Here is a 26,594-nt window from a genome sequence, read left to right as displayed (position 1 = left end):
AGCTGGAAATCTGAGTTCCAATTTCTGGTAAAGTAACTTTGGAATCAAATTCTAGTTGTATTCCTAAATAAACTGTAGTAAAAGTAGGTGCAGAACTTCATCGACTTCTGAGAGTTTACATTAAGGGAAGGTGCCCAAAACAGGACCACGCTGTTCTCATTCTGATGATTTGGTCTCAGTCATTGGGGGAAGAGAACGGGTCTTACCTAGACATGTTTATTATCAACTGCTTTGAAAGTGCTTGAGTTCCCACAGAAGTTTTTGTACAGGCTGTAAATTCCTTCTAAAATAAGTAGTGAAATTCCTCACCTACCTTTTATTACTAGAACTTGAAAATGGAGGAAGACGTAGAGGTACTAGCTACTTCAGACACCTTTTGGTAGAGAAATAAAAACTCAGCCAAAAGCCCTCACTTGTCTGCTGAAGCCTTTCTCTTCCCTCTATAGCCATAAAGGTTCTAAGTAAAGGATGCAGCAAGGCAAGTAAATACAAAGGAGGCGCTGTTGGATGTGGTGAAAGCCATTACTTTACCAGTGTAGCGTACAATCCCTTCAGCGAGCTTTAATTCTACAGGTGATTCTTAAAGGTGATATTTGAATTTGCCGTGCCAGCCTGTGAAAATGTAGCCTTTTAAGGCCAGGAAGATAACTTTTTTCAGTTTGTGTTCTTCAGGTTATTCTTAATTTGAAAAGGTACTCGTCTTTTTGGAATAGAAGATGAGTTTTTTGTGGCCTTATATCTGAAATGTCTCTCCTCCTTCTGCTTTAGATGCAAAAATTATTTAATACGGAATTTGGAGAAGTGTGCAATATTGAGTTGCCTGGTAGGGCAGAGAGAGCATCTTTTTTTGAGGACCTAATTCTAAATGAAGTGGCTAAGCCTCCTGTAAAGAAAAGAGGTGAGGAGGATATAAGAAGTACATCTAAAACTTTCCTATCGAAGTTACTAGCTCTTTGGGCTTTGCTTTGGTGGTCATTTTCTGTCAGTAATTTGTCATATGCTTGTATTTGAGTACTGTAAATTGGCTAATTTTTCCTGATGAATTGAAGTTGATTGGACATTGGAAGTTGTGCCTGTAGCACCACCAGCTGAGCCTCAGAAGCCACAAGAGGAAGAAGTAGGGATGCTGGAGGAGGAAGAGGAGGATACCTTGCGTGACCTTAGAATTTTCTTGAGGGACGTTACTCACAGACTTGCCACTGACAGACGTTTCAGGGAATTTGCAAAGCCTGTTGACCCACAGAAGGTAAAGTAGTGCTGATCCGTGTGTGTCTGTAACTTCTCAGTGTTCGTACTTCTCAGCGTTTTGGGGAAGGTTCAACTTTGTTTTTAGGGCTGCACTGTAAGGATTTTGCAAGAAGCAGAGGCAGTGCTTTTACTTCTGCTGACTCTCAAATGTCTCTTATGGGATTATTCGCTGAAAGCCCTGGTTTCATTCTAAAAAGCCAGTCCAAATGCCAACACAGTTTGCTCGTGAAAAAGCTTTGATATGTAGGCGTGTCACAGCACTGAAAAGCACAGAGATCTTTCCTTATAATTACAAACAGTATTTACAGGACTACTTGAGTGAAGTCTGAAGCCCTTTCTTGGACTGTCAGTTCCTGTGGGAACAGGAATGGGAGCAGCAGTTTGTAAAAATAAGTTTTGAGATCCTGTTCTCTGTTTCATCTGGAACTCCTCAATAGGAATCAACCATAAGTGCAGTGTGTTTTCTTTTTCCTCCAATTGGCTGCTTAGATGCCTTTTTCTCCTTAATTGATGAGATAAGCCTAAACTAGGGGCGTATATTTCAAAGACAGATGTAACTTGAATATACCTGGGGATCAGCAAAGTCCTCTTCTTGTGGGCATCCACTGGCTTTTCTTCCCCTTTTCTCCTAGGTTCTTGAACTGTGAAATATCTAGACAGATACATATGTCCTCATCTGAACTGGTCATTAGTCTCCTCTTCTGGTCTGAGGGAAGAAATGAGCACCTCAGGGCCCAGTTATCTCATTCTAAAGTAGATGCCTGCAATAGGTACTTCACAGGTGCAATTCATGCACCTTTTCCTCAATGTCGACAACAAAGAGAATGCCGGATGGCTTGCTCAGCTTTCACTGTTGTGATTTTCTGAAGCAAAGTGAAATGAATCTCCCACCCTCAGTGCTTCTTCTCTACCATGCATGTGCTTCTGACCTCCCTAATTCTTGTTGTCCTCTCCTAGCCGCTCTAATGAAAAATGAAAGAGCCCTTCCATTTTTGAGAAGCAAACTGGTTAATTTCAGCATCTTCTGATGCATCGCAAGTGTTCAGAGTTTTTAGGAAGTCGTTTATTTAAAGTTTTCCGAATAATTTTGGTAGACAGTGTGCAAGGTTAAGAAAACCTCTGAATGCTTGTATTTGATCTGCAGGTACCTGACTATGCCACAAGGATTAAAGAGCCGATGGATCTTTCAACAGTTCTGACTCAAATTGACTCGCGCCAGTACCTCGCTGCCGGAGACTAGCTGAAGGACATCGATCTAATCTGTAACAATGCCTTAGAGTACTACCCGGATCAAAGATCTACAGGTGAGGATGTGCTTTTTAGCCCTAGTTTAAAAAATCTGTCAAACATATAGATGGATAAATGCTGTGTGCGGACAATAGACTTCGGATGGATTAGATGATTTTGGACATCCACAGAGAACATCTCTTACCACATTGTAAATATTTTATCATTTTGCTACTTGGGCATGGAATTGTGATATAAGTGTTCCCCAGGAACTAATGCTTTTGTTTTAATTAACTTCGATGTTGTTATGCTGAAAATATTCACTGAGAGAACCTTTTGGAACCAAGCTATGAAGAAAGCAATTTTTTTCTGTGATCAAAACAGTTTCATTGGTTGGTAGACAACATTCAGTTAAAGTCTGTAAAATTTCAGATCGTCACAGCGCCTATGTTTTGCAAGACACTGCATATTCAATGGTGAGGAACGAAACGGATACAGAGTTTGGACGACTTTGTGAACAAATTAAAGAATCTCGTGAGAAAAGAGGTACGTGCTTCAACGCTAAGGATTTGAAGACTTGTCTCTGCATTTGTAACTGAAAATGCACGACGAAGATCTTTGGTATCTATTCTTTCTTGCAAGGTCGCACCTCTGCAGCGTGTGCTCCATGCGACAACTCCAAGTCACCACAGCAGAACCCTGCTACTGAAGACGAGAAACCAGATGAAGAGAGTAATGAAAATGAGGAGATGCCAGCGGCACCTGTAGATGCCAGTACACCCATTTCTAATGGCAAGTTGCATTTTATTCCACTGCTCTTGTCGTTCATACCTTCTCTGTTCTTGAGGCGCAACAGGTGTCTCTGATGCCTGGCTCTTTATGGCAGAGGTAGTTTGTTTTCAAATTGACTTCCAAATGGGAGAGAGAAATCCAGAGGTCATTCATTCAATATAGTGATGAATTAAAGTTCAAAGAAAGTTGGTTCATTTGATGTACTCTTACTGGAACTTCATTTTGTAAACAGAACGACCCCCCACTCAAGGATATCACAGCTTCCCTCCCGTACTAAAAATGGTAGTACTCACCCTTGTAGGAGCATCAATGTGAAGAAGGTCAAGGGCAGTAAGAAGGGTTCGAAGCTTTGATATAACAAGCCTTACACTTTTATTGACAGAGCTCCTAATAAGCATCTTTAGCAAGGCCTGGAGATAGGAGAAAAACTCAAACTAGATTTTAATTCTAGGATGTATAATGTCAAGCTTGACTGTTCCTCTGAACAGTCAATTGAATTTAATTTTTTTTAATTTAAATTAATTAGTTTAGTTTTTTTAATTTAAATTCAACTGAATTTAAAGTTTTGAATTTAAATTCCAATTGAATTTATTGAAAAAATTCCAATTGAATTTAATGTTTTGTTGTTGTAGTTTTTCACGAAACACTAAGTTTATGTGAAAGGTTTTGCTGCAATATCTTTTTGCCAAGGATATTAAGCTTAAGTTATCCACAAGAAAACGGTGGGGAGAGGGAAGCTTTAGTTTTGAAAGCTTTTTTTTTTTTTTTTTTTTTTTTTTCTCTCCAGGTTTTTCTTGAGCACAGCAGCGTTTCAGTGTCTGCCTGCCATTAGTTGCCCCACTACCAAGTCAGGAGGGTCAATTAAACTTGCGTGAGGCAGAATTTCTTTATCTGAATCTACGTGGTTCACATAAATATATTCTTGTTTCCTTCTTTCCCTAGGATTATTCTTCTCCCAGTATTGAATGTTTCAACGGACACTGTTTAAGATCAATGAGCAAAAGCATCCTGCGGTGTTCAGTCTCCAGCTTTGAAGAAAGTATGGCGATACTGAGGGGAAATGTCAAGAGAAGACGCTTTTCAAGGTACTGTATTTCTATATGTTCAATCTCTGTTCGATTTGTAGATTGAAAAGCAAGAGAGAAAGCATGTGCAGTGAGTTGTGGCCTGATAAACCTCCGGCTAAAATCAGCAGAGGCCTAAGAGCATGCTGATGGTGTACCAGTACCTTAAAACTAGAATCCCTCTTCTCAGTGAAAGTCTTCCGCTTTTCTAAAAAAAACATGTTTTTTTCCCCAACCCCTTTGAGGTGTTGTTGTGGTTTAACCCGGCCGGCAGCTAAACACCACACAGCCCTTCTCCAACCCTCCCACCTCCCTCTCTGGGATGGGGGAGAGAAACGGGAAAGTGAAGCCTGCGAGTTGAGATAAAGGCAGTTTATTAAGACAGGAAAATAATAATGGTGATGATGATGATGATAGTACTGCTACTAGTAATGTGTACAAAACAAGTGATGTACAATGCAGTTGCTCACTACCCGCTGACCAGTGCCCAGCGTAACCCCTAGCAGCCCGGCTGCCCCGCCCTATCCATGGTGCAGCGTGTTGCCATAAGGCATAGAATTCTTTGGCCAGTTGGGGTCGGCCATCCTGAGTCTGTCCCCTCGCAGCTGTTGCTGTGCGCCGATTCTGATCGCTAGTAGGACAGTGAGACACCGAAAGGTCCTTGGCTTGTTGTAAGTACTGCTCTGCAGCAATTGAAACATCGGGGTGGTATCAGCACTCTTCTAAACATCCTTTCACACATCCTCAGCCAAAACATAGCAACCTACCCGCTACTAGGAGGAGAACTAACTCTGTCCTAACTGAAACCAGGACATGTATCTTTTCCACTTGGGTGCTATTGCTCATAATTTTGAGAATTCAACATGAGCAAGCTAGGAAATGTGGGTACATACAGAACCGCGTGTATATGGTACGCAACAGACTTGGGATGTGGATTCTGCGTGAGGCCTACAGGCTTCTCTTTGTATACCATGGAGCACTGGCTTGTAAACATGGTGAAATTTCCCATCCTTGATGGGTCTAATACAACAAGTCTTTTCTCCCTTCTCTGCCCGGTCCTCTTTCTTAATGTAGGCAGTTGAGAAAGCCAAAATTGGAACGAAAAAAAGAATATAACACAGGTAAGTGGCTGTAAGTCCCCGGGATACCTATTTGCGCTGGTTACTGAAGAGGATGGCACTTGGTCACTCCATGGCTTTCATTTGGCCCCAAAGCCTTCTGTAGTCAGCTGAATTCACTCCTCAGTGACTTTTCTGTGAAGAGAGGTAGGTGCAAATAGGAGATTTTATGAATTCCTTGGGGAGGGAGCAGTGTGAATTGCAGCTTGGTAGGCACAAAGCAAACTGTTCTAATTGTGCAAAGTAAATCGATACTTGATAAGTTCAAACTTAGTTTTATAGCTGGCAAGCACAAAAGTAAACCTTAGCTGTGATCCTAGCAGCACAGTGGTGTAGCTCTTCCCTTCCCCTTGTCCTCTTGGCTCTTTTAATGACAGTGCAAGCAACAAACCTGTGCCAAAGGGTGCTGTATGGCAAACAATGGGCAGGCTTTTTTCTAAAAAGCACGAGTTTGAGTTATCTGGTGTTTGGGTGTTTCTCTTGAAACGATTCTTCCCTCCTTGAGCTGTTAGATCCTAATGCAGGAAATGGAAGTGCTGCATGCATAAACAGAGTAATCAAACATACACCTCTTAGGAAGAGGCTTGCAATGTCATAGTGTTTGTTTTGAGCACTGTTAGATACAGTTTGACATGACTGGAGTGAAAACACCTTAGAGAAAGGTGTTGATTGTTCTCACTTTTCCAAGACAGAAATAACTGGAGTAGATTTCCCTCCTGCATGGAACAAAAGTTGCACGTTTGTTTTTGTCTGGCTAGCTTTCAGTCTCTTTAAAAATTTCCCTACAGGTCCCAGTTTTAAGTAGACAGTTTAAACGTGCAGAGCGATGAAGAAGTGGAATGCAGTGGTTGTGACACCAACTTCTGATCTGAAATGTAAAGAAAACTCAATCCACTTCAGGGTGCCTTTTTTGTTTGTCTGTTTCCATTTTACAAGAGCAACGGTGAAATAAGGAGAATCCCATCTTCACTGTTTCAAAATCTTTTGTTTCTGCGTTTCAGTCACCAGAACATTGAGGAGTAGAGCTGGTGCAAAAACTGTGAGACGAGTCCACGGAGAAAACAGGGACGTGGAGCTGCGCCGCAGCTGTAGAGTCGGACACAGTCGGTACTCGACTACTAACTCGTCCATTCTATTTGACAAACTTATGACAAAGTAAGTCATCTTTTCTTGCAGACCTCTTAGAATGATCTTTCTTAGCAAGCCTTTGCACTATGGCATGATGTTGGCCTCGACTTGTTCTTTATTTTGACAGCAAAGAGGTATGGCTGCTCCTGGCATTTCCTTCATGTTTACAGGGAGACACCGTTACCTGGCTAGATAAACAGATTTTCTTGAAGGTGCTATTTCAGCATATAAGAATTGATTTAAAAAACAACAACAAAAGTGCTTCATGGCTTGCTAGTTTTGTAATCTCACGTTTCTCCAGGAATACTTGATTTGCTGCATTTCACCATTACACTCGTCAGCGCCGCTGATTCTGGTTTATCACTATTTGCATTGCAAATCTCCTTGTCCAAAGCTTAAACTGATGTATGCACTGCTTGAAAACAAAACCTGAAGTTGCAGAGCAGTAGACTCAAGTCATTATGTTAGCCGCTGTGTAACCATACTGCTTTCCAAACATAAGATGTCCAGCTTATTTTGTTTCTATGAAGAGTTTAAACGGCTCCCGTTAAGCAAAGATGTCCCCACACTGATACTATTAAGCAAGGATTCCACCTCCTTTGGCTGAGGTCTGCTCCCTTACTCACATTCGAACATTCATCCAAGTAGCCTGCAATTCCACACTCTCGGGGGAAAGTCCATAGAATAGAAAAGGTTCCTCCAGTCTCTTCCTCAGCCTTTTTTTGAAGCATGCAATAAAGCAAAACATTCACAGGCTGCCCTTCCATGCAAAACAAGGCAAATTAGTAAGACAGGAGCCACAAAACTGATTGTCCTTTAAAGTTAAAATGAGATTTGAAATAGATCGAGTTAGCAAGTGTTGTAAGTCTGTAGCTAAGTCTGGTTTTGCCAATGCAGCACAATTCCCTATCACGTCGCCAGAGCTGCTTCTGTAGCTCCAAGAAGCAAAACTGCTTTGACAAAATACTGTGTCATCAAAGCATTCGTTGGCTCAGTAGGCACGGCTCAGGTTCAACAAGTTTGTGAAAAAATGAGTACTAACAGAAGCAGCAGGGTCCAAAGAAACACTTTATGTCCCCACTGCGAAATGAGGGGCTTTACCTTGAGTGTTATGCACACTGTCAATAGAAAAGCACTGTAACAGAATCTGCCACGGCAGTTTGCATGTTACTGAAAGACCATCAGAGTGGGACTGCAGCAAGATCATTGTGAAGTTACAAAAAAAACATGTGGGGGTGGGAGTTTAGTTGCGTTAGATAACACAATCTTAGATAAAGATTTTGGTCTTAACGTAAAAGTAAGGATGTCTACTGATCTCTTCAACTGCAACAACTGAAGCCCAAGTCTGAAAAATCGCCTTTAAGAACGCAAAGAAAATATTTAACTCTTCTGTATGTTCATACTTTGCTATCAAGCAAAGGAATGAATGCTGATGCCTTAACTATGTAGGGCTGTAGCTTACAGAGAGACTACACCTTCCTGTTTTTTTCCCTTTAAAAACGTTAAATGCACGTGAAATTATTTGGGGGTGTTTTCACATGCAAAGCCTAATGCAGTGCATGCAAGCCCTGTCATCTTCTTCCTCTAGTAGTGTCGCGTTAAGGGGTGTAGCCGATTGACCGTCATGGGTCCCGTCGGATTCAGGGTGCTGAACTATCACGGTCACGGATTCACCAACAACGCAGTACGGCCTCGCTCTAGTCGCATTCAAGGAGAACTCTCACAGCTAGGAAGAATGCAATTAAGTGCAATTTCTTACGGCGACAGGTACACAGGTTCTTTGGATTGTCAGTGATAAATTCACTGTCTGCAAAAGCAAGCTAGCATGCATGAAATGCACAGGTACACAGCCTAGGTATTAAGACATTAAAAAGCATCAAAACTCTAGAGATTTCTAAGATTCCACAGAGACGCCTGGTATAAGCAAGCGTTCAGATCTTACCCCACGGCGTCCCAATGGAGTGGGGGTGGGGGAGTGAGAGGCTCAGCCTGTCGAGTGATGTCAGAAGGAATCCTTCCTGATAGTATCTTCCCTAACATCCCCTTTCTCTTAAAGCAAGTGATATTATTTTCTATCTTTAAGGTGGAGCTTGAGTGACTCTAGTCATGCATATCTTGGTTGTGCTTGGTAGAAATGATCTCACTTGCGTTTAAAGGTACAGGCTCTGAGAAATTCCGAGGGCGTGCTCAGTGAGGGGTGGTTGCACCTTGGAGGCGGGTAGCTTTTGGGATGGAGGTGTGCTTATGATGCCTAGTCGCTTAAGGCAATTACTCCACAAGTAGTAACTTAGTGTTGATTTAACTACAGCATATCTAAAACACAAGAAGGATGTTAGTATGGAAGAAGCCGATGAAACCAGTCCTTAAATCTTACTACTTATTGTGCGTGAGCAGACTGGCGTGAGTTTTAGCTATACTGGCAAATATCAAACCACACCTGTGTCGTCCCAAAGCTGGGAAAAAAAACAAAAACAAAAACAAGGAAATGTTGAAGCAAATAGGGAGGCCTGTAGCTTGTGCAGTCTTTTAGCTGAGAAAATAAAGAAGGAGAGAGACAGGTAGCCTTGAGCTAGCAGAAGCAAGGAAGAGAAGGGCTAAAAGGGAAAAATCAGGAAGGAGAACACCAGCTCCAGACTGACCTATAGTAACCTTTTTCTCATTAAGGGTCATTAGCACATTAAAAATCACACCTGTCAAAATGCTAATCTATGCTAATGTGGGATTCGGTGTGTGTCCCCCCTCTCCTGTTCCCCCTCCCCCCCGGTATTCCTCTGTAATGCACAAGCTCAGTGGAGATAAGTTAGGTGAGCTGTAATAACCAATCCAAAGGAGCCAAAGAGAGAGTTTTCACAAGTTTCCTGTGTATAAATGACGGTGATTCGAGTCAGAGGTGTGCTTGCTTTGCGAAAGATGGCCAAGTACCTGACTCTGCAGAGTTCTATAAGTAATTATACAATTAAAAGACCTTCGTGTGCATTCCGACTCTGGGTGCTTATTGGCGCGGTGCACTCTGCACGAACCTGCGGACAACATCTGTACTCAGTGTCATGCCTACAGACAACCCTTTACTGTTGGGACCTGCATATTTTTCTGTGCATTCAACACAACCCCTTTGGCACAACTAGTTAACCACGTAGCTGCCAGTCCACCACTCAGTTGCACTTGTGAAGAGGAAAAGCTATTTCCATTTACTGTAGGAGCACATCCTCTAAATGCAGGCTTCACTCAGCTGGTCATTTACTGCAGGACAAGATTTGAAAACTGTTGTTGAGTTCTGGGTTTCCTGCTTACAGGAAAAATTAAGTGCTAGATCGCCCTCTACTCCGCTTTGTCTGCTGCATTTAATGGAGATTAAACTGATTTCGTTTGCTCCTCCGTTTATGGACAATGAGCTGAAGGAACAGGTACAGCACATTAGCCTGGAATGCCTTCCCTCCCAGCCAAAGTAAACTGGAGCTGTAACTAAAACAAGCAGAAGCAAGGCTTCCGTGTTTTCAGCTGAATAAAGTTCCAACAAAATCATCCTCTGGGATTTGAAGCTTACTTCACATGACATGCCAACGACTCTTTTCCCTCTATTGTAAAGCGGATCCCTGCTGTTAGTTGCTCTAGAAGCAAAGGAATCATCGGTTTGGTTAACAAATAGCCGCTTCTGCAAACGAGAAGTGTTGTGCTCTCTCTTCCCTTTGAATGACTCCACACTTCTCATCAGCTACTGGATTGCTGACCTAGAATCAGAGAACATCCCAAGGTGGAAAGGACTCCCAGTAATCACCAAGTCCAACTCCTGGCTCCACACAGGACCACCCCAAACTGAGACCCGATGTCTGAGAGCATTGTTCAACACTTGTTGACCTCCGTCAGGCTCGGTGCCATGAGCAGTGCCCTGGGCAGCTGTCTCAGTAGCCAGCCACCCCCTCAGCGCAGCACCTGAGGCGCACGGGGCTCGGCGGGGCGGCCCGGGAGGGGAGGACGGCGGGGTGAAGTGGCAGCTCCCTCAGAGCCGTCTCCCCGCCGCCTCGGCCGCATGTTGGGGCTTTTTCGTGTCGGGGCTTTTTCATGTCGTGCCCTCGGGCTCTCGCCGTGGGTGAGATGCTGCTCCCCAGCGCGGACCCCTTGCGCGTGGGGCCTGCCCGCGGCGGCGGCGGGAGGGAAACCCCAACCCCAAAGCCCTCCCGGCAGGGAGAGCTCGGGGTGAGGGCCGATCCAGCACCGACAGTAAACACACGCCGGAGGAAACGCTCTGGTTTTAGCCGTGAGCAGCGCGGCCAGAAAAGGCGTCACGCTGGAGCTCCGAGTTCGGCGGCGTTCCGAGGCCGTTGTGGCGGTTGTGGAGACGGCCCCGGCTGAGGTGGCTGCTGCTGTCGCTGCTGTCCCCTCTGTCCCTGCTGTTGCCGCTGTTGCTGCTGTTCCCGGACCTTGGAGACCCCCGGCGGCTCCCTGTGCCAGGCCCTGTGGCCCCGGGGAGCTGCCCGCCGCCTCGTCGGCCAGCCCGGCAGCAATCCTGCCAGCACAGAATAGCCCACTGCGTTTCAGGGTAAAGTGACGATTAATTTCTATTTCCTGGCCTGGGTGCTGCTTTCTTCTTTAAGGAAGCTTCAAGGTTAAAGGTTCAACTCAGTTATGTCAGGGTTCAACTCCGTTTCGTGAAGGGGCTCTTGTATGAAAGCTTAAGCTGGGATTGACTCTCTGCTAAGCGGAGGCCAAACGTGGACCTACTGAGAAGCAGGTCCTAAGTGATAACATTTTCTAAAGAGACTGCTAAACACATCTGAACAGTGCTGCTGCAGAACTCTGAATGGGGGGATAGCAACTGTCTTAACTGATCTGGAATCTTGAATTTACTTTTCAATGGACAAGAGGTGTGTCTCTTAAGGCAAACAAAGAGAGGAGTAACACCCTCTCTTGTCACTCATGTCAACATAAATTTATGCTCAGAGCGTAGGTGTAGGAACAGCATCGGTATGTATATGGAACATCGGGAGAGGAAGCTCTATCGGTATTTACAGTTTTTCTACTATCTTGCCAGAGAGACGTCATCTCCAAATGAGAAATGGATGTATTTTGAAACAGTGGTGGTGGATCGGATTTCTTCTTTCTAGTGTTAATAGTTGCTCTTGAATCGTACTTAATACCTGGTAACACCTCAATCAGTTGTCAAAAATAAACTTAAAAATGTGTAAGGCTTATCTCATTGGTCAGTATAAAGATCAAGGTCTTCCCTTCCCTTCCCTTCCCTTCCCTTCCCTTCCCTTCCCTTCCCTTCCCTTCCCTTCCCTTCCCTTCCCTTCCCTTCCCTTCCCTTCCCTTCCCTTCCCTTCCCTTCCCTTCCCTTCCCTTCCCTTCCCTTCCCTTCCCTTCCCTTCCCTTCCCTTCCCTTCCCTTCCCTTCCCTTTTTTTCTTTTTTTCTTTTTTCTTTTTTTCTTTTTTTCTTTTTTTCTTTTTTCTTTTTTTCTTTTTTTTCTTTTTTTCTCCTTTCCTTTCCTTTCCTTTCCTTTCCTTTCCTTTCCTTTCCTTTCCTTTCCTTTCCTTTCCTTTCCTTTCCTTTCCTTTCCTTTCCTTTCCTTTCCTTTCCTTTCCTTTCCTTTCCTTTCCTTTCCTTTCCTTTCCTTTCCTTTCCTTTCCTTTCCTTTCCTTTCCTTTCCCCCCAGTATTGTTTTTCTGTTCTCCTTCTCACTGCAGTCTTGATTTTGTTTCTTGTCCCTTAAGTATGTTTCCAATGTGTTGCTGAAACATTTTCCCTTTCAATCCTAAAAAAGGAGCTGTCACTGGTGAAGATCAGAGCTTATCCCTGAGCCCAGGAGCTGTCACCTTAGTCTTCCAATCGGACAAGGACGACTTCATTTCTCATGTAAATGCATTTGTCAGGTTTGCGTATTGTTTTTTCAGGAATGGAAAGTGTGTATAGAATGGATTTAAAATCAATTTTAAATGTAAAACGTCAGGGCAAAAAAGTTCTAATTTCAACCTCTGCACACAATTTGCCAGCTGTGGGACTAGGAGTTTTCTTATTTACTGTGTTTTGTTTAACGTGTCTGAAGTTTAATGGACAGCAATCAAGGCGTGCTAGAAATCTGAAAGCACTTTATGCTTTGTTCTCTCCGTCATTTTGGTATAACAAACTAGCTTATGTTTTAAACCCTCCATGAGGTTAGTGGTTTCCCTGAAGGTAACAAGTCCCTGTGTGCTACAGTAAGACAGTAACAAAACATGAAGTATAGAAGTTCATCCTGTCATTATTCAGCTTCTGCCTATGGACACACAACTACGCTTATTTAAAGCGGTATCACCTTGAAACCTAATCAGCATTTTAAAAAGGACTTTGTAGCAGTTATTGGCTTTTGTCCTGGAGGGCTGAGGTTTGTTTTGTTTTGTTTTACATTCAGCATTTCCGTTTCTAGCTTACATTCCCCTGTTGTTTTGCATGAGGAAAACATGCAACTTTAGAAAGTAGAACGGAAAGAGCTGCTTTTTAGTCTAACTTTTCAGTTTGTCGTAGGAGTTTTAAATGTGGTAGGAGTAAAACACCAGAAGTACTGCTGCCAAAGTTATATTCAAACTCGTCTTTCTTGGAGAAGCAGAAGAAGCCCAGGGAGAAATAAATTTGCAAACATGCTCTTCATGCTCTCCTTTCCCAAGATTTCTCTGAGATATAGCCCATCCTCTGTGGGTTTTGAGGTATATGGTTCCCAGGAGTGAAAAGGAGGGCCAAACATCTCTCCTCTTGGATCTCAACATGCCAGGGCTTTAGTGTACTGCCACTTACGGCTCCGCTTTTTCACCTGGAAAAAGCAACCGCATGATGTAGACTGAGGAGCCCTCACAAATTAACTTGCCATCACCAAGTGACGCCCAGAAAAGGTGTATTTAAAAGCTAGGCTCATTATAGAATCACAACAAACCCCTCATGACTGGTGCAGTAGACAGTGAGGTAGAGGGCGAGCCCTGGAAAGACAGAAGAAAAGTAGCAGTGAGTTCTGGGTACCTTTGTGCAGACGAAACAGAAAAACGCAGGCAGTGAAGTAATAGTGTTCCGTTACTAATGCCAGCAATAGATAATTGCAACAATTATCTATTAGATCATAGGTACTAATTAACAGATAATTGCGCAACTCCGGAAATCAATAAATAACTGATTCCCCTCAGAGAATGTCTTCTACATTTTTACATTAAAAAGACTCCAGAGTTGTAATGGATTAAAATCCTACGGAAGGGAAAGAAATGGCATCAGCCACTAGTTCTGCAGAAGCGAAAAGTAATACTGATAGAGTTTAGATGGAAATTTTCACTTTGTGTGTTTAGTTTGGGGATTCTTTTTAAATCATTCATACCAGCGATTTAGTTCTTAAGGCTGTTTCTTTGAGATTAAGTGACAGGACTTCTGTTACTCTTTTCTTCTTGGAATGCTTCTTGATAGTCTTACGTCAACCAGAACTTCTGTCTCTGTTGCAGATGTGAACAATGACCGTAGCTAAGAAGCCCAAATCTTCAAAGCCTAAAAAGCCCTCTTCAAGGCGGTCTGGCAAATCCAAGAAACCAAGTACTAAAATACTGATGTCACGCACCGCCAACTGGGGCCGGATAGTGCCTGCAGAAGATTCAAGCCAAGTCTCTGTGGCCCAAGGACGTGGAGGTGCTATTTACTGTAGATCATCTGAAAAATCTAAGGCTTTTGCCCCAAGAGATCTAAGTAAGTGTGCGTTTTATCCTGCCTCCATTGTCTTCAAAGCAAAAGTAGAAAATGCAGTTCTTACTTGTTGCACTGATAGAGAAGGGGACTACTGTGAACAAAGACTTCAAAAGCGAATCCCCTAAGGCAACTGAAGTGACTGATGTTACAGAAATTAATTTTGATATATTTACAGTCAACAGAGAAATATGGGGAGCTTTTTGTAATGCACAGATTCCTCCATGTCTTTTCTGTTTTGCAAAGAAAAGTGTTTGATTGTTGCTATTCACAGCTTCCATTTTTCACAGGTTTTTTGAAGGATAACATTGCTCAGGAAAAGATCTGGTATCTGTAGGGGTACCGTCATTCCTAGTTCCTAGTTTTTACGTTTTTACCGTATAATTTCAAGTCTAAGTTTGTGGTTTAAGTTATAATAAGGAAAAAAACAGTAGTTGAGTTAATCAGGTTAAAGATTATAGATGGAGAGGAACTTGGCATTAGGTGCTACAAACAGAATGGCAGTTAGCCTTGCCTTAGGAAAATTAAAATGGTTGACTAAAGTTGGTTTTTTTTTTTTTTTTCCCAAAACATTGTGTTGACCAGCCAATTTGAATTTGGTGGTATTAAAGCTGTCTGCAATAAGTTTTTCTGGTTTGGATTGTAGCTAGCCCCTCTAGGTGCTCCTGCAGAATAGTATTTTTTTAAATACCTTTCTTAGAAACAAACAAACAAGATCTCTTTTTAAATTTAACTTTCTTGCAGTCGTTAATGATGGAATTGCTCCGCCACAGAGCCTTCTTTTTCCACCTGAGAAGATTTGTATGGATTGGCGAGAAACACAAAGTGTTGGAGTTGGCCTGTACAATCTTGGCAACACATGTTTTCTTAATGCTACTCTACAGTGTTTGACCTACACACCCCCACTTGCCAATTACATGCTTTCTCTTGAGCACAGCCAGTCATGTGAGTACTTTCTAACAGTATTTTGAATCTGTTGGATAGCTCTGAAGGTGAAAGAACAGCAGTGATTCTGTGAGATAAGCTTATTTGCCTGATTTTACCTGTAGAAGCTGGCTTTGAGCACTGTATTAGCAGTGGGCTCCGAATAGCATATGGAGTGCAATTAATGCACCATGGTTTATTTATTTAGTTATTTGTTTGTTTGTTTGTTTATTAAAGGATCATTTATTGCTTCATGGGAATAATGAAGTGCATTGGACAGTAATGCATTTAGTAGTAATTTTAGAGAGTAATACATTTTGCAGGCTGTGGAGTTCACATTCCTGTCAGCCTTTACAACTGCGACTTTGCAGTAGTCTTTTAGATTTCTCATCACAACATGCATTTGAATACAGGCTTAGTGGATATTTTTATTCTGTAAAGTTGTGTGAAATGAAATGTTACAAGACTGTTGGGACATTGGCATCTTGGGAGAATAGAATGTAGCAAGGAGAGTGGATATTGTATCTATAGTTTAAATTGTACTTAGATGTTTGTAGTTGTGGATATTTCGCTGGACTGGGATGCTTTGTTCTTTCACTCTTCAGGTCGTGAACAAGATTTTTGCATGATGTGCACGATGGAGACTCACATTAACCAGGCCCTGCGTTGCACTGTTGATGCCATCGAGCCCACGCATGTTATCAGTAATCTCAGTCGTAAGTGGCTTCAGATGTGTTTCTTTTCGATAGCTTGTAATCTTCAAATAATTATTTGATGTGTCTAAGTGGTTTTAACACTCAAATGAAGAGAGATTTTAGAAATACAAGAATGATTTCATTTTTAAATGAGGTCAATACTATCGTCTTCTTGTTTAGGAATAGGACAACATTTCCGTTTTGGCAGTCAAGAAGACGCACACGAGTTCTTGCGCTATACTGTTGATGCTATGCAGGAAGCGTGCTTGAACGGAAGCACCGAGTAAGCATAAACAAGTTCACTTTCATACATTCTCTAGCACCTTCTAGTCCTTTATTTACTCTCAGAAATGATCTCTAGCACCTTTTAGTGCCTTATTTACTATCAGCAACGAAAGTCTACATCATCCTTGGTTTTCATCAAACTCTTTGAAGAGTTAACTCTGTGCCTTAAATCTTCTGAGGTCTGATTATAATTTATTTCCAGATTGGACAGATCTTCTCAAGCTACCACCATCATTCATCAAATATTTGGAGGATTTCTAAGATCGAGAGGTACTTGAAAAAATACTCCTGTCCTTAGAACTGATCTGTGTCTTTTGTCGGTGGTAAAGCAGTCTGTAGTTTGTCTAAAGTAGTATCTGTCAACAACTTGAATTTGGACAGTTAGTCTCCTTCACATAATGTTAAGCATTTATATTTTGTTTCCAGTGAAGTGCTTGAATTGCAAAGCAGTTTCGGATACGTATGAGGCATTTCTTGATATCACTTTGGATATAAAGGTAAGATGTTTTCTAAATATAATTCATGATGTTTAAGTACATGCATAACTTTCTAAATTAAACTTGTTTAACTTAAAAAACCAAACCACATATAATGTTAAAACATAAGAGCTTGGTGGTGCTAAGGAAGTGGATTGGACTTTGTCCTTCCGTGGAACCCATGTAAATAGTCTCCACATTTGCATTGGGTTTAAGGGGAAAGAATTCTCTTTCTGCAAAAATTATAATGCTGTCATACTTCTTTGTTGTTCTACCTCAATATACATCTAATTGTTAGACTGATGAATTTGTCCCCAGTATTGATGACAAAGCACACTATAGATGCTGTCTAGGCAACTGGAAAAGTATTTGTTCCAAAGTCAAATGCCTTCCAGGTGAGGTCAATGCTGAGCATGCTCTTTCTGCCTCCTTCTTCACAGTAGATCGCTTGAGTATGTTAGTAAGATTCTCTTATAAACTACTAGTATGTCTGTGGAATTCTGAATTACGGTGACTTTACGCTCTTCTTTCTCACTGCTCTAGGCGGTTTCATCTGTTAGCAGAGCTCTGGAACTCTTTGTGAAACCTGAAGAGCTGGATGGAGAGAATTGCTATAAATGTAGCGAGTAAGATTTTGACGTCAGTTTTCTATGTTGCATGACTCTGTTGGACTACCTCTAAACTTTGGATCTACTTACAAGTTTTGTGGAAGTTTATAAAAGACTTGGATTTTTGTTTCTTTGGAGGGGGGAAGTCTTGTTCATAGGCATTCCCTATGGGTTTGCAATTCTCTGGCTTGTATTTTGCCATCAGAATTCAAAAAGAGCTACTTTTGTTCTTTCTATTTATTAGCTCTCGACAGTACTTTTCTTGATGTAAACTGCCCAGTTTCCGTTGTTCTCTGGGCTAGTGGCTGATTTTTACTGCTTACACCGTAGGTCCTACCTTGGAGCGGGCAATGTGTCAAACTGAACTATTTTGTTTCAAAGGATGGCAGATGGTTTCAGTGTCTTTCCAGACAAGCTCAGTACATGAAGACTTCCTACTGTTAAATGTCTCCCTCCTGTAGAATGACCATGTGCTTCTGTTGTATTTTTGATGTTGATAGTCGACCTATGTTGGAGATTATTTGCAATTTCTAGTCCTGGGGACCAAGGCTCTCTCGTTCCGCTTTCAGTATTTGTATTTCCCTTGAAAGCTGAAAGAATGTATCCAGGACTGGAGTTCAAATAGCCACTTTTGTAGACCAAGAAATGGTACCTTGCCATCCAACCTGGTAATACCCTTTTGTGAGAGATTCCTGTTCCCGCTATGCTCTGAGTTGTTGGGAAAATTTACCTTCTTCTCTGTATTAACAAACCTGACACGCAGTGCATGGGTTTATGAAAAGAAAAAAGACCAACCTATTATGCAAGTAAATATCATTCAAATAGCATAGGCATGCGTGAGACATTAAAAGGAGTTTGTTTGGGGGGCGAAAAAAGAAGATGCCTTCAAACACTTATCTCTGCTTGTTTTTAAGGTGTAAAAAGATGGTTCCTGCGTCCAAGAGATTTACCATACACCATTCTTCCAAGGTTCTCACAATATCACTGAAAAGATTTGCAGATTTCACAGGTGGAAAGATCAACAAGGTATATTTACCACTGTAACGCAACTATATCATTGTGTAATGGGACATCCCCCAAAGCTGAAAGTTGTTAATATTTTCAGACAATAATTGTAGACTAACGACTATGGCTTATTCTTTCTCTTAATATCAATAAAGTTCCCGCTTGACAAGAAGCATATGCTTTCCTCTGAGAAGGCTGATTCATCAGGAAACAGTTCTCTGCAACTTCTTGTCTTAACCGTTGTTTATGGGAAGACTTATTTGTAGTGAATCAAGAAATATATTCTAGAAATATATTCTAGAAATAAATTCTAGTCTGTGTTTTTTGGAAGTGTTTTTCTCTGGCTAGTCCACGAAGTTCTCTGGGATAATTTTTCTATCTTCTTGGTGTCTCTTTAGGAGGTGAAATATCCGGAGTATTTGGACCTGAGAGCCTACATGTCGCAGTCAATGGGAGAACCACTGCTCTATGCCTTATATGCGGTGCTGGTACATCACGGTGTCAGCTGTCACTCAGGACACTATATATGCTATGTAAAGGTAGAAGTCAACAGCATTTCTAACAGGGTAAAGGTTGTGCTGGCAAACCAATTAAAGCATGACTAGCAGCTACTGTTTCTAGGGAAAAAGATTTCATTATATTTTTATTTGACATGTGTGTATTTTGTTCCTATCCGTGATTTCAATTGGAAAACGTGCAATTCACCTAAAGAAATCGTTGTCTTTATTTGCAGGCTGGTAATGGACTTTGGTATCAGATGAATGATGCTAAAGTAGTGCGTACTGACATTAAAAGAGTTCTTGGTCAGCAAGCTTACGTACTTTTTTATATCAGGTAATAACAAATCTTAAAATGTGTTCAGAAGAGATTTACTTTCCTGTTATTGATATTTTTCTGTTTTGCAAGTGTTTTTCTTGCTATCCCAGGAGAAGATTATTATTTGTCTAATTCAGTTCTGTCTAACCTGAAATTCTCTGTGTCGTTTATTATCTTTTGTTGCTTGGCCTTAAACTGCAGCACTTGTGTAAATTGCTATCTATGTGTTATCTGTAGCTGGCTAATTTAGAGAAGGAGAGAAATGAAGGTCATCTGTAGAGAAGGCTTCCATATCGTATGAGCTGTTCCTCTAAAATGATAGGATGGGATTTAATCCAAGAGTAGGCTGAAAGAAAAACTAAACTACGATCACTGCTCTTTTCTGAAGGCGCTATGATTTGACACTTGGAGAACGTGCGTTTTACTTGCCAGCACCATCTTATCCCTGTTCATTCCCTCCTGGTCAGCAGAGGGCTAATAGTAAGCAGGCTGGATTTATGGGACCACGACTTCTTCCTCATATGATTAAGGTAATTCAGGGAAGCGGGAGGGCAGATAACGGCACCAAACTGCTAGTGGGTTTGGGGTTTGGTGTGGGGTTTTTTGTTTGGTTTTCGGCATCTGAGTTTTGTTTTCCTTCCCACGCCGCAGCTTTCTTCACAGCCCTCATGCTACAGCCAGAGTCATTCAAACAGTGGTTACTGCTAAATTGTGCAGCCATGCGACTCCATTACTTTATAGCTCCAAGACAGCTTTCTAAAGCACAGAGAGCTACGCTCTTTGACTATTTAAGCAGAGTGTACTAATCCTCAAATCATTTAAAAGAGGACTTGTTTTTCCTATCATCGTCACTTTAGCTAAGACAGGGAAAACTCATTGTCTTATTCCTGAGCACCAGAACAATTACTTCAGGCTTTTCAGGGTATGTTTAAAGGGGAAAATAAATATATTTGGGAATAGCAGCAGGTAATGTTAAGTTGCTTGGCTGGTTTTCAAAGATGATATTAATTTGATACCAATCTGCAGTAAACCAAAAGCAGGAATTGAATACGCTTATTGGACTTGCATTTATCCTTAAAGGGCAGTGTGTTTTTCTTTTTAGGTGTTAAGACCATTTGTAGAAACACTCAGTAGGGGAGTTTTGTGTTTCAAAATGTTACATGCAGTGTTTGCGTTAATCCATCTTGCAATTTCTTCTTTTTAAATACAGAATTCAAGCCGTTTAAATGGAAATGGATCCATAAAAGAGGACGCAAAGACCACTGGTGTCACCCTAAAAAGGCCATCTTCAGCACCACCAATGGCCTGTGTTCAAAACCAGGCAATTACCAGGCCTTCAATTACTGATACGTCAAGAAAACAGAAGATCACCATCAGTATTCACAATAAATTGCCTGCTCGTCAGACTGTGTCACAGCCTGACTTTCTTAGCAGTGCTGTGGAGGATGAAGATCTCTACCAGGCTGTTCCTTCATCCACAATTACAAATTTGGTAATGCAAATGAAGCAAATGCAAACAAACAAAAAAGTTTCTGATGAAATTTTTGTGGAGCCAACAGTGAATGAAAATCCTAAACTCAGCTCTGATAACACAGTCCCTTATGGTGCAGAATCTTCAGGAAAATCTGAGGAGGAGTCAAAGGGCTTATTTCAAAGGAATTTGAAATGCAATGCAATGTCCTCTAATGGAATTTTGGTTGGAAAGGTAGTCCGTACATTGCAGCATTCCGATTCTTCCTGTCAGAATGCTGACAAAGGAAGATCCCAGCATGAGCTGCCAAAAACAGATTCACTAAATGGTGCTATTAGGCTAGTTAATGAATCTAAAGAAAACGGACTGAAACTTGATGATTCCACTTGCCGAGTTGAACCTGTTAAACCTTCTGAGATGTTCTTTTCTAAAACAAATGGATTGCTTGAAACATAGATTTGCTCCATCGAGAATTTCTCACCTACGATGTATTCGGGAGTGTTTATTGTGTTCCTAATTCAGGTGAAATACTGAGAAAACACAGCACACATGTGATCGTAAGACTTTGTGGTATTATCCCCTTAGAATTTGCAGACCTGAGCTTACATTAGAACTTGTCAACTTAAGCTCAGCTGAGATAAAAATTCCTAAGTTTCATAAAGTAGATTTTGGGGGGTGAGTCGGGGTTATCTTTGAAGTGTAGATAATGCATACAACTCACAGCGGTCTTGCTTACCATTTAATGGAGAAATTCTGACAAGACTAGTCCTCAGTACTACTACAAATAGTATTTTTTTGTCTGCTGACTTGTGCGTTTTAATTGCAGATGCCTGGAGCTATGCCTTCAGTCAATCGAGAAGTCATCACGGAGTCCTTCACAGCCAGCCAGCTGAACAGCTTGTCAGAGGAAATGAGGTAAAATGAGCACAGTCTGATTAAGACAAGACTTTATGGGAGTTCGTTACAGTTTTATCTGTCTACTAATAGTATTTAATGGAAGGATTTAAATTAGTACAATTCCATACTGTGTGTCCAGTGTCACGAACAGAACTAATGATCAGCACTGAGCATATCACTCTGATGCAGGTTGGTGCCTCAAGGAGAATTTGTGTTCCTTTATAGAATGTTTTTCCGTTTTTCTCCACTGTCTGGAGAAACATTGGCTGTTCCCCGCTCGCCCCTATGCCTTTTTTCTCAGAGCAGCAGGTGGAAGGAGACAGATGCGTTTGCTTTTTTAGTGCAATGGCTTCAGAAGCAAGAGGGGAAAAAGCACTTTCTCTGGGAGCTGAAGAAGGTGTCCTAATCACAGGAGAGGTTTCTAAATGGCATATCTTTGCGAGGGTTCCTGTAGTCCAGAGGTTTTTGTTTGTTTGTTTGCCTTTGGAAGGTTTTACTCTTAATATTCACGTCCTTCAGCAGAAGTGAGAAATGGGTTTTTATTTTATGCAGTGTTGCGGAACCTCCGAAATCTCCTGGGAATGATGAATACCTCGCCCAGTACCAATGTGATGACCGTGGAGACAAGGAGAAACAAAGAAGATCAAAAGAACGTGACCTCGTTTCAAAAGAAAATGTTTTGTACGGCAAAGACTCTTCTGAGCCTGGTGAGAAATTGCGGCAAACTTCCTCTCTCAAGTCTGACACTGAATGTAGCTCTAACAATCTTTCCTCCTTAGCTATTGCAGATAGACGCCAAGATACAAAGGACAAGACTAAAACCACTGACAAAGAGCATTACCGAAGAAAGAGGGAACATGCTCCTAGTGAAGAGAAGGAGAGTCAAAAAGCAGGTCCTTCCAGCAAGAGGAGGTGTTCTCAGAGCGTGGAATTTGTTGAGCAAAAGAGTCACAAGCAGGAGTACTGGGAGGGAAACAGGTACAGATCTTTCCCTCGTGAAAGAAACAGCCCTGAGAATGGCAGAAGAGCAGTCAAATATTCAAAGTACAGATCTGGCAGCGGAGGAAGATCAGAACAAGGTAGCAATAGGTACTACCGATCCAAAGGGGAAAGAAGTTGGAGCAGAGAAAGATACTATCGAGACGAAGCACGGAGATGGGAAAGATGTAGCTATTACAAGGATTATTATTCACCTCATGCAACAGGAGACAGTAGAGAGAGAAAGTTCTCTCACAGCGATTCAGCCTTTGACAGATTGACTGCAACTTACTACAGCAGGTCACATAAGCATTATCATTACAAAAGCGGATGGCCTCACGGTTCCCTCTTGAGAGAGGAAGATGTACGTCGCTTTAGCACACCCCGAGCAGACTTGCATCGTTGCTCGGTACCTCAGCAACATTCCAGAAGACATTCTCGTGAAAGACATGCGCTTCCACCTGTGTCAGCTCATTTGGAGAACTGTCGCCAGAAAAATGAAACAGAAGGAAACATAAAAACAAAATATACCCATGCAGAAGGTAGTGAAAGTGAAATAGAAAGGAAAGACAGAAAGATAGAAAAGGAGCTTGTAGGTGGTGAAAAAAATGCAAAAATATCACAAGTTCTGGAAGAAAAAGAAGTCTAAGGATAAACATGGAGAGAAGGATTCCAAGTAAGCAAGGATTCCAGCATACTCCACATTTTTTATCCTAAGTCTTTTCTGGGTGCTTCTCATGTCTTCCTTTTTTTTTTTTTTTTTTTTTTTCTGGTAGTTTCTAAGTTATTTAGATAGCATCAGCTGGCTGGGGATCATGTTGTTAGGTTGATCAGTGAAGACAGGAAAGCTCTTGCTGAATTGTGTCAGAGCACTAGCTTTGGACCACATAGTTTGAATCAAATCCGTACACCATTCCAGATTAGGTTAAAAGATTTTTTCTGCTTGCACATATTCCAGAGCTAGCCGTTGTTAATGATCTGTGTACAAACCAGGACCTATGGTCCTTCAATCTGACGGCTTAAGTTTGCTGCATCTAAAGTAAGTTGCGTGTGCACAAAGCACCACAAAATAGCTGACATGCTGCAAATCATCACCTGTGGTAAAATAAATCAAGTTTCACATAGGCAACAAGTGCCACATCTTTTTTTCCCTTTTTAACTTGCATGTTTCTTTCAGACTTCATGATTTGTGTTTCTGTGCGCTCCACTTTGACAATGCCAATCGCAAGCGTAAGAAAAAGAAGAAAAAGGAGAAGAAAAAGAAGAAAAAGGAGAAACACCAGGAAAGCGAAAGGCTCCTTGGAACACTTAGATCCTCGTTTCCAGAAGATAACGCGGGAGAAGAAGGAAGAATCCCATCCTCCAGATGGCTCTTCATGTCAGTAATGCAGAAGTGAGAGCAGTAAACAACCTTACAAGGAAGGGAAGACTTCCAGTGCAGGCGAAAGCAAGAAATACAGCTCCATCGCATCCAACGACTATACTAAAGGTAAGCGGCCGCAGCGTGTGTGAGGAATTCCTTTTATATTAATCTCGAGATTATTTCAAACAGTCTTGAAGTGCTTGATGACTTAACAGTCTGCAGATTTATTATCAAATCAAAAAAAAACCCCACTTGGTAGACTATTTTTTTCCCAGTTTTGAATGACCACTAGGAAAGAAGGCCTGAAATAAAGAGGTTAAAGGCAAATGGTTTTCATTTGGTTTGATGATGAAGTGGCAAACAAGAGGAAGAGTTGCAAGCTCCCTTCTTAAATTCAGTCCAGCCAAGTAGGAAAAGTAAATGTGGACAGCTGTATCTTGGCAAAGAAGACAGTAGGGAGCAAGGAGGTTTAGCAGTCAAGATGGAAGGTGATGCCATGAGGCTTAGAGGCTAGTAATGTTCTAATGAACATGGCCAAGTCTTGCGCTGGGCAGCCTGCTTGGGTCCAAAGCCTGCAGTCCTCCCCAAGATGTCGGCGAGGGGCTGGTGAGCCGTTGGGACGGAACCCCCGTTGCCCGGGTTCCCCAAGCAACCGCCCCACTCTCCAGCCACCATGGCAGGTCCAGCAGCCGGCTCCCGCTCCTCCCGGGGCTGCGGCCCTGCTGGCGAGCCCAGCGCCCCAGAGCTCAGCCCAGCGGCCTTTTTCCCACAGAGGGTTTCCCCAGACGGCTTCCGCGGCTTGCGCAGACGCAAAACTCCCCCTTCGTCGTCCCAGCCGTGCCGCCAACGGTGGCTGCCTGGCTGCTGCCCTCCCTCCCCGGAGCGACGGCGCTGCCCTTGCAGCCCCCGCAGGTACCCACCCTCCCCTCCGCGCTGCCCCAGGCCACCGTCTGGCACGTGGTGCCAGGGGTCCAGGGGCAGGTGCTGCAGCTCCCCGCCGGGGTGCAGCTGCCACCTGGGGGGCACCTCCCAGCCCAGGGGCACCACCTGCAGCTTGGGCAGCTCCCCGCCGGGGGGCAGCTCCCTGCTGTGGGGCAGCTCCCCGCTGTGGGGCAAAACCTGCAGCTGGTGCAGCTCCCCGCTGTGGAGCAAAACCTGCAGCTGGTGCAGCTCCCCGCCGGGGGGCAGCTCCCCCACACCGCTCCTCCCTGTGCCCCCGTCCATCAGTGGGGACAGCCCATGGTGACGGGGACACTGGTACCCCACCATGCGCTGGGGCTGGGGCCCAGGGCCGTGCTCCATGGGGAGCTCCTGCACCCCGCAGGCACCTGCCTGTTGCAGGCCCCCGCCCAGCGCAACCCCCCGCCACCCCTCGTCCCGGGGCCTCCGCTGTGGGGACAGGCGCTCCCCACGCCCCGCACCCTGAGCAGCAGCCAGGGGCAGCTGCCGGAGCCCTGCTTGCACGCCGTGGGGCTCAGCAAGGACCAGGGGACCCCGCTGACCGGCCCCACTCCCCCCGAGCCTGCCCAGGCTCCAAGGACCGCCAGCACCCAGACGGCGACGCCTGACAGTGAGTTTGGGGCTGGCACAGCCGGCCACTGGGCGCCCCACACCCAGGGGCCATGGGAAAGCTGACATCGCCCGTCTTGGGGGATTTTCTTGCTTCGTCCTCAGCGGCGACAGCCCCGCAGGTGCCTGAGGAGCCCCCGCAGCTGCCCGAGCTGGGCCCTGATGCCTTTGCCGAGGCCTTTCCAGAGCTGGCAGGGGACAGCCAGCAGCTGCAGCACATGCAGGACGAGCTCCTGGCTGACCTGGACATCCCCATCCCCGGCATGGAGGAGCTGCTCAGCTGGCTCGATGCCGTGGAGCCGCAGGATGCCTTCCCCGATTTGCCCAGCAGTCCTGCCCTCAGCCGCTTCCTCTCGCAGCTGCCCGACCTCTGCGAGGACATCGAGGAGCCGAGCACGCAGGGACTGGAAGCCACAGGAGCCCTCGGTGAGGTCCCCTCAACCCCTGGGCTGCGCCCCGAGAAGCTTGAGGGTGGGCTGTCGCTGCAGTCCCCCGTCATGCCAGCAGTGAGCCCCCCGCTAAGCCCTGCAGCCAGTCCCCTGCCCAGTGCGCTTAGGAGCCCCCTACCCAGTCCACCCCTGAGTCCCCCCAGGAGCCTCCCTGACACCCAGCTCCTCAGTGCCCTTAGTAGACCCCAGCCCCAACCCCCCCAGCGTTCCCTCAAGACCCGCTCCAACCCCAAGGTCCCCAGTGCCCTTAGTAGACCCCAGCCCAAATCCCCCCCGAGTTCCCCCAAGAAACGCCCCAACCCCAAGGGCCGCAGTGACCATAGGAGACCCCTGCCCAAACGCCCCCTGGGTCCCCTCAAGAGCCCCCCGCCTGCCCCTGCGTCCACCGGCACCAAGCGGGGGGCCAAGCGCCCTGCGCCCAGCAGCACCCCCGGGACAGCGCAGAGCTGCCAGCACAGGAGGCCGACGACAGAGAACCCCCCCGGCAAGGAGAGGAAGACGCTGCTGGGCCAGGCTGGCCAAGGCCGCAAGAGACCGTGCCAGGGGAAGACGGGTGGCAGCAGCACGGTGGCTGGCAGCAGCAGGGAAGCAGGCAGCAGCGGGCAGCAGCTGGCGATCAACAGCACCACGGCACCCAGCAAGAGAGCACGAAGCCCGGGGGCTGCAGGGGGGCAAGGAGCAGTGGCACCACCTCCCCGCAGAGCGCGGCTGCTGCCGGAGACTCCGAGTGGGGAGCCCCGTGCCGTGCGGCCCCAGGACAGGCTCTGTCCCCAGGCCAGCGGGGCCAAGACGCT

The 26,594-nt window shown here is 44.2% G+C and overlaps 1 protein-coding gene across 1 annotated transcript; it reads left to right on the top strand.

Moving 5' to 3' along the window:
- Positions 1 to 14,038: 14,038 nt before the first annotated feature.
- On the top strand, positions 14,039 to 21,000 carry LOC311216098 (ubiquitin carboxyl-terminal hydrolase 42-like; the record flags this gene model as incomplete). The annotated part of the gene is made up of 12 exons (XM_084297645.1): positions 14,039 to 14,267; positions 15,009 to 15,209; positions 15,794 to 15,904; positions 16,064 to 16,166; positions 16,371 to 16,438; positions 16,595 to 16,665; positions 17,188 to 17,270; positions 18,167 to 18,278; positions 18,656 to 18,796; positions 18,991 to 19,091; positions 19,462 to 19,603; positions 20,284 to 21,000. The coding sequence occupies 12 exons, from the start codon at positions 14,039 to 14,041 to the stop codon at positions 20,998 to 21,000; spliced, it is 2,079 nt and encodes a 692-aa protein (XP_084153771.1).
- Positions 21,001 to 26,594: the final 5,594 nt, after the last annotated feature.

This window comes from Netta rufina (assembly GCF_964035555.1).
Source record: "Netta rufina genome assembly, chromosome: 18".
NCBI classification, from domain to species: domain Eukaryota; kingdom Metazoa; phylum Chordata; class Aves; order Anseriformes; family Anatidae; genus Netta; species Netta rufina.
This window is presented reverse-complemented; position numbering and strand designations above follow the sequence as displayed.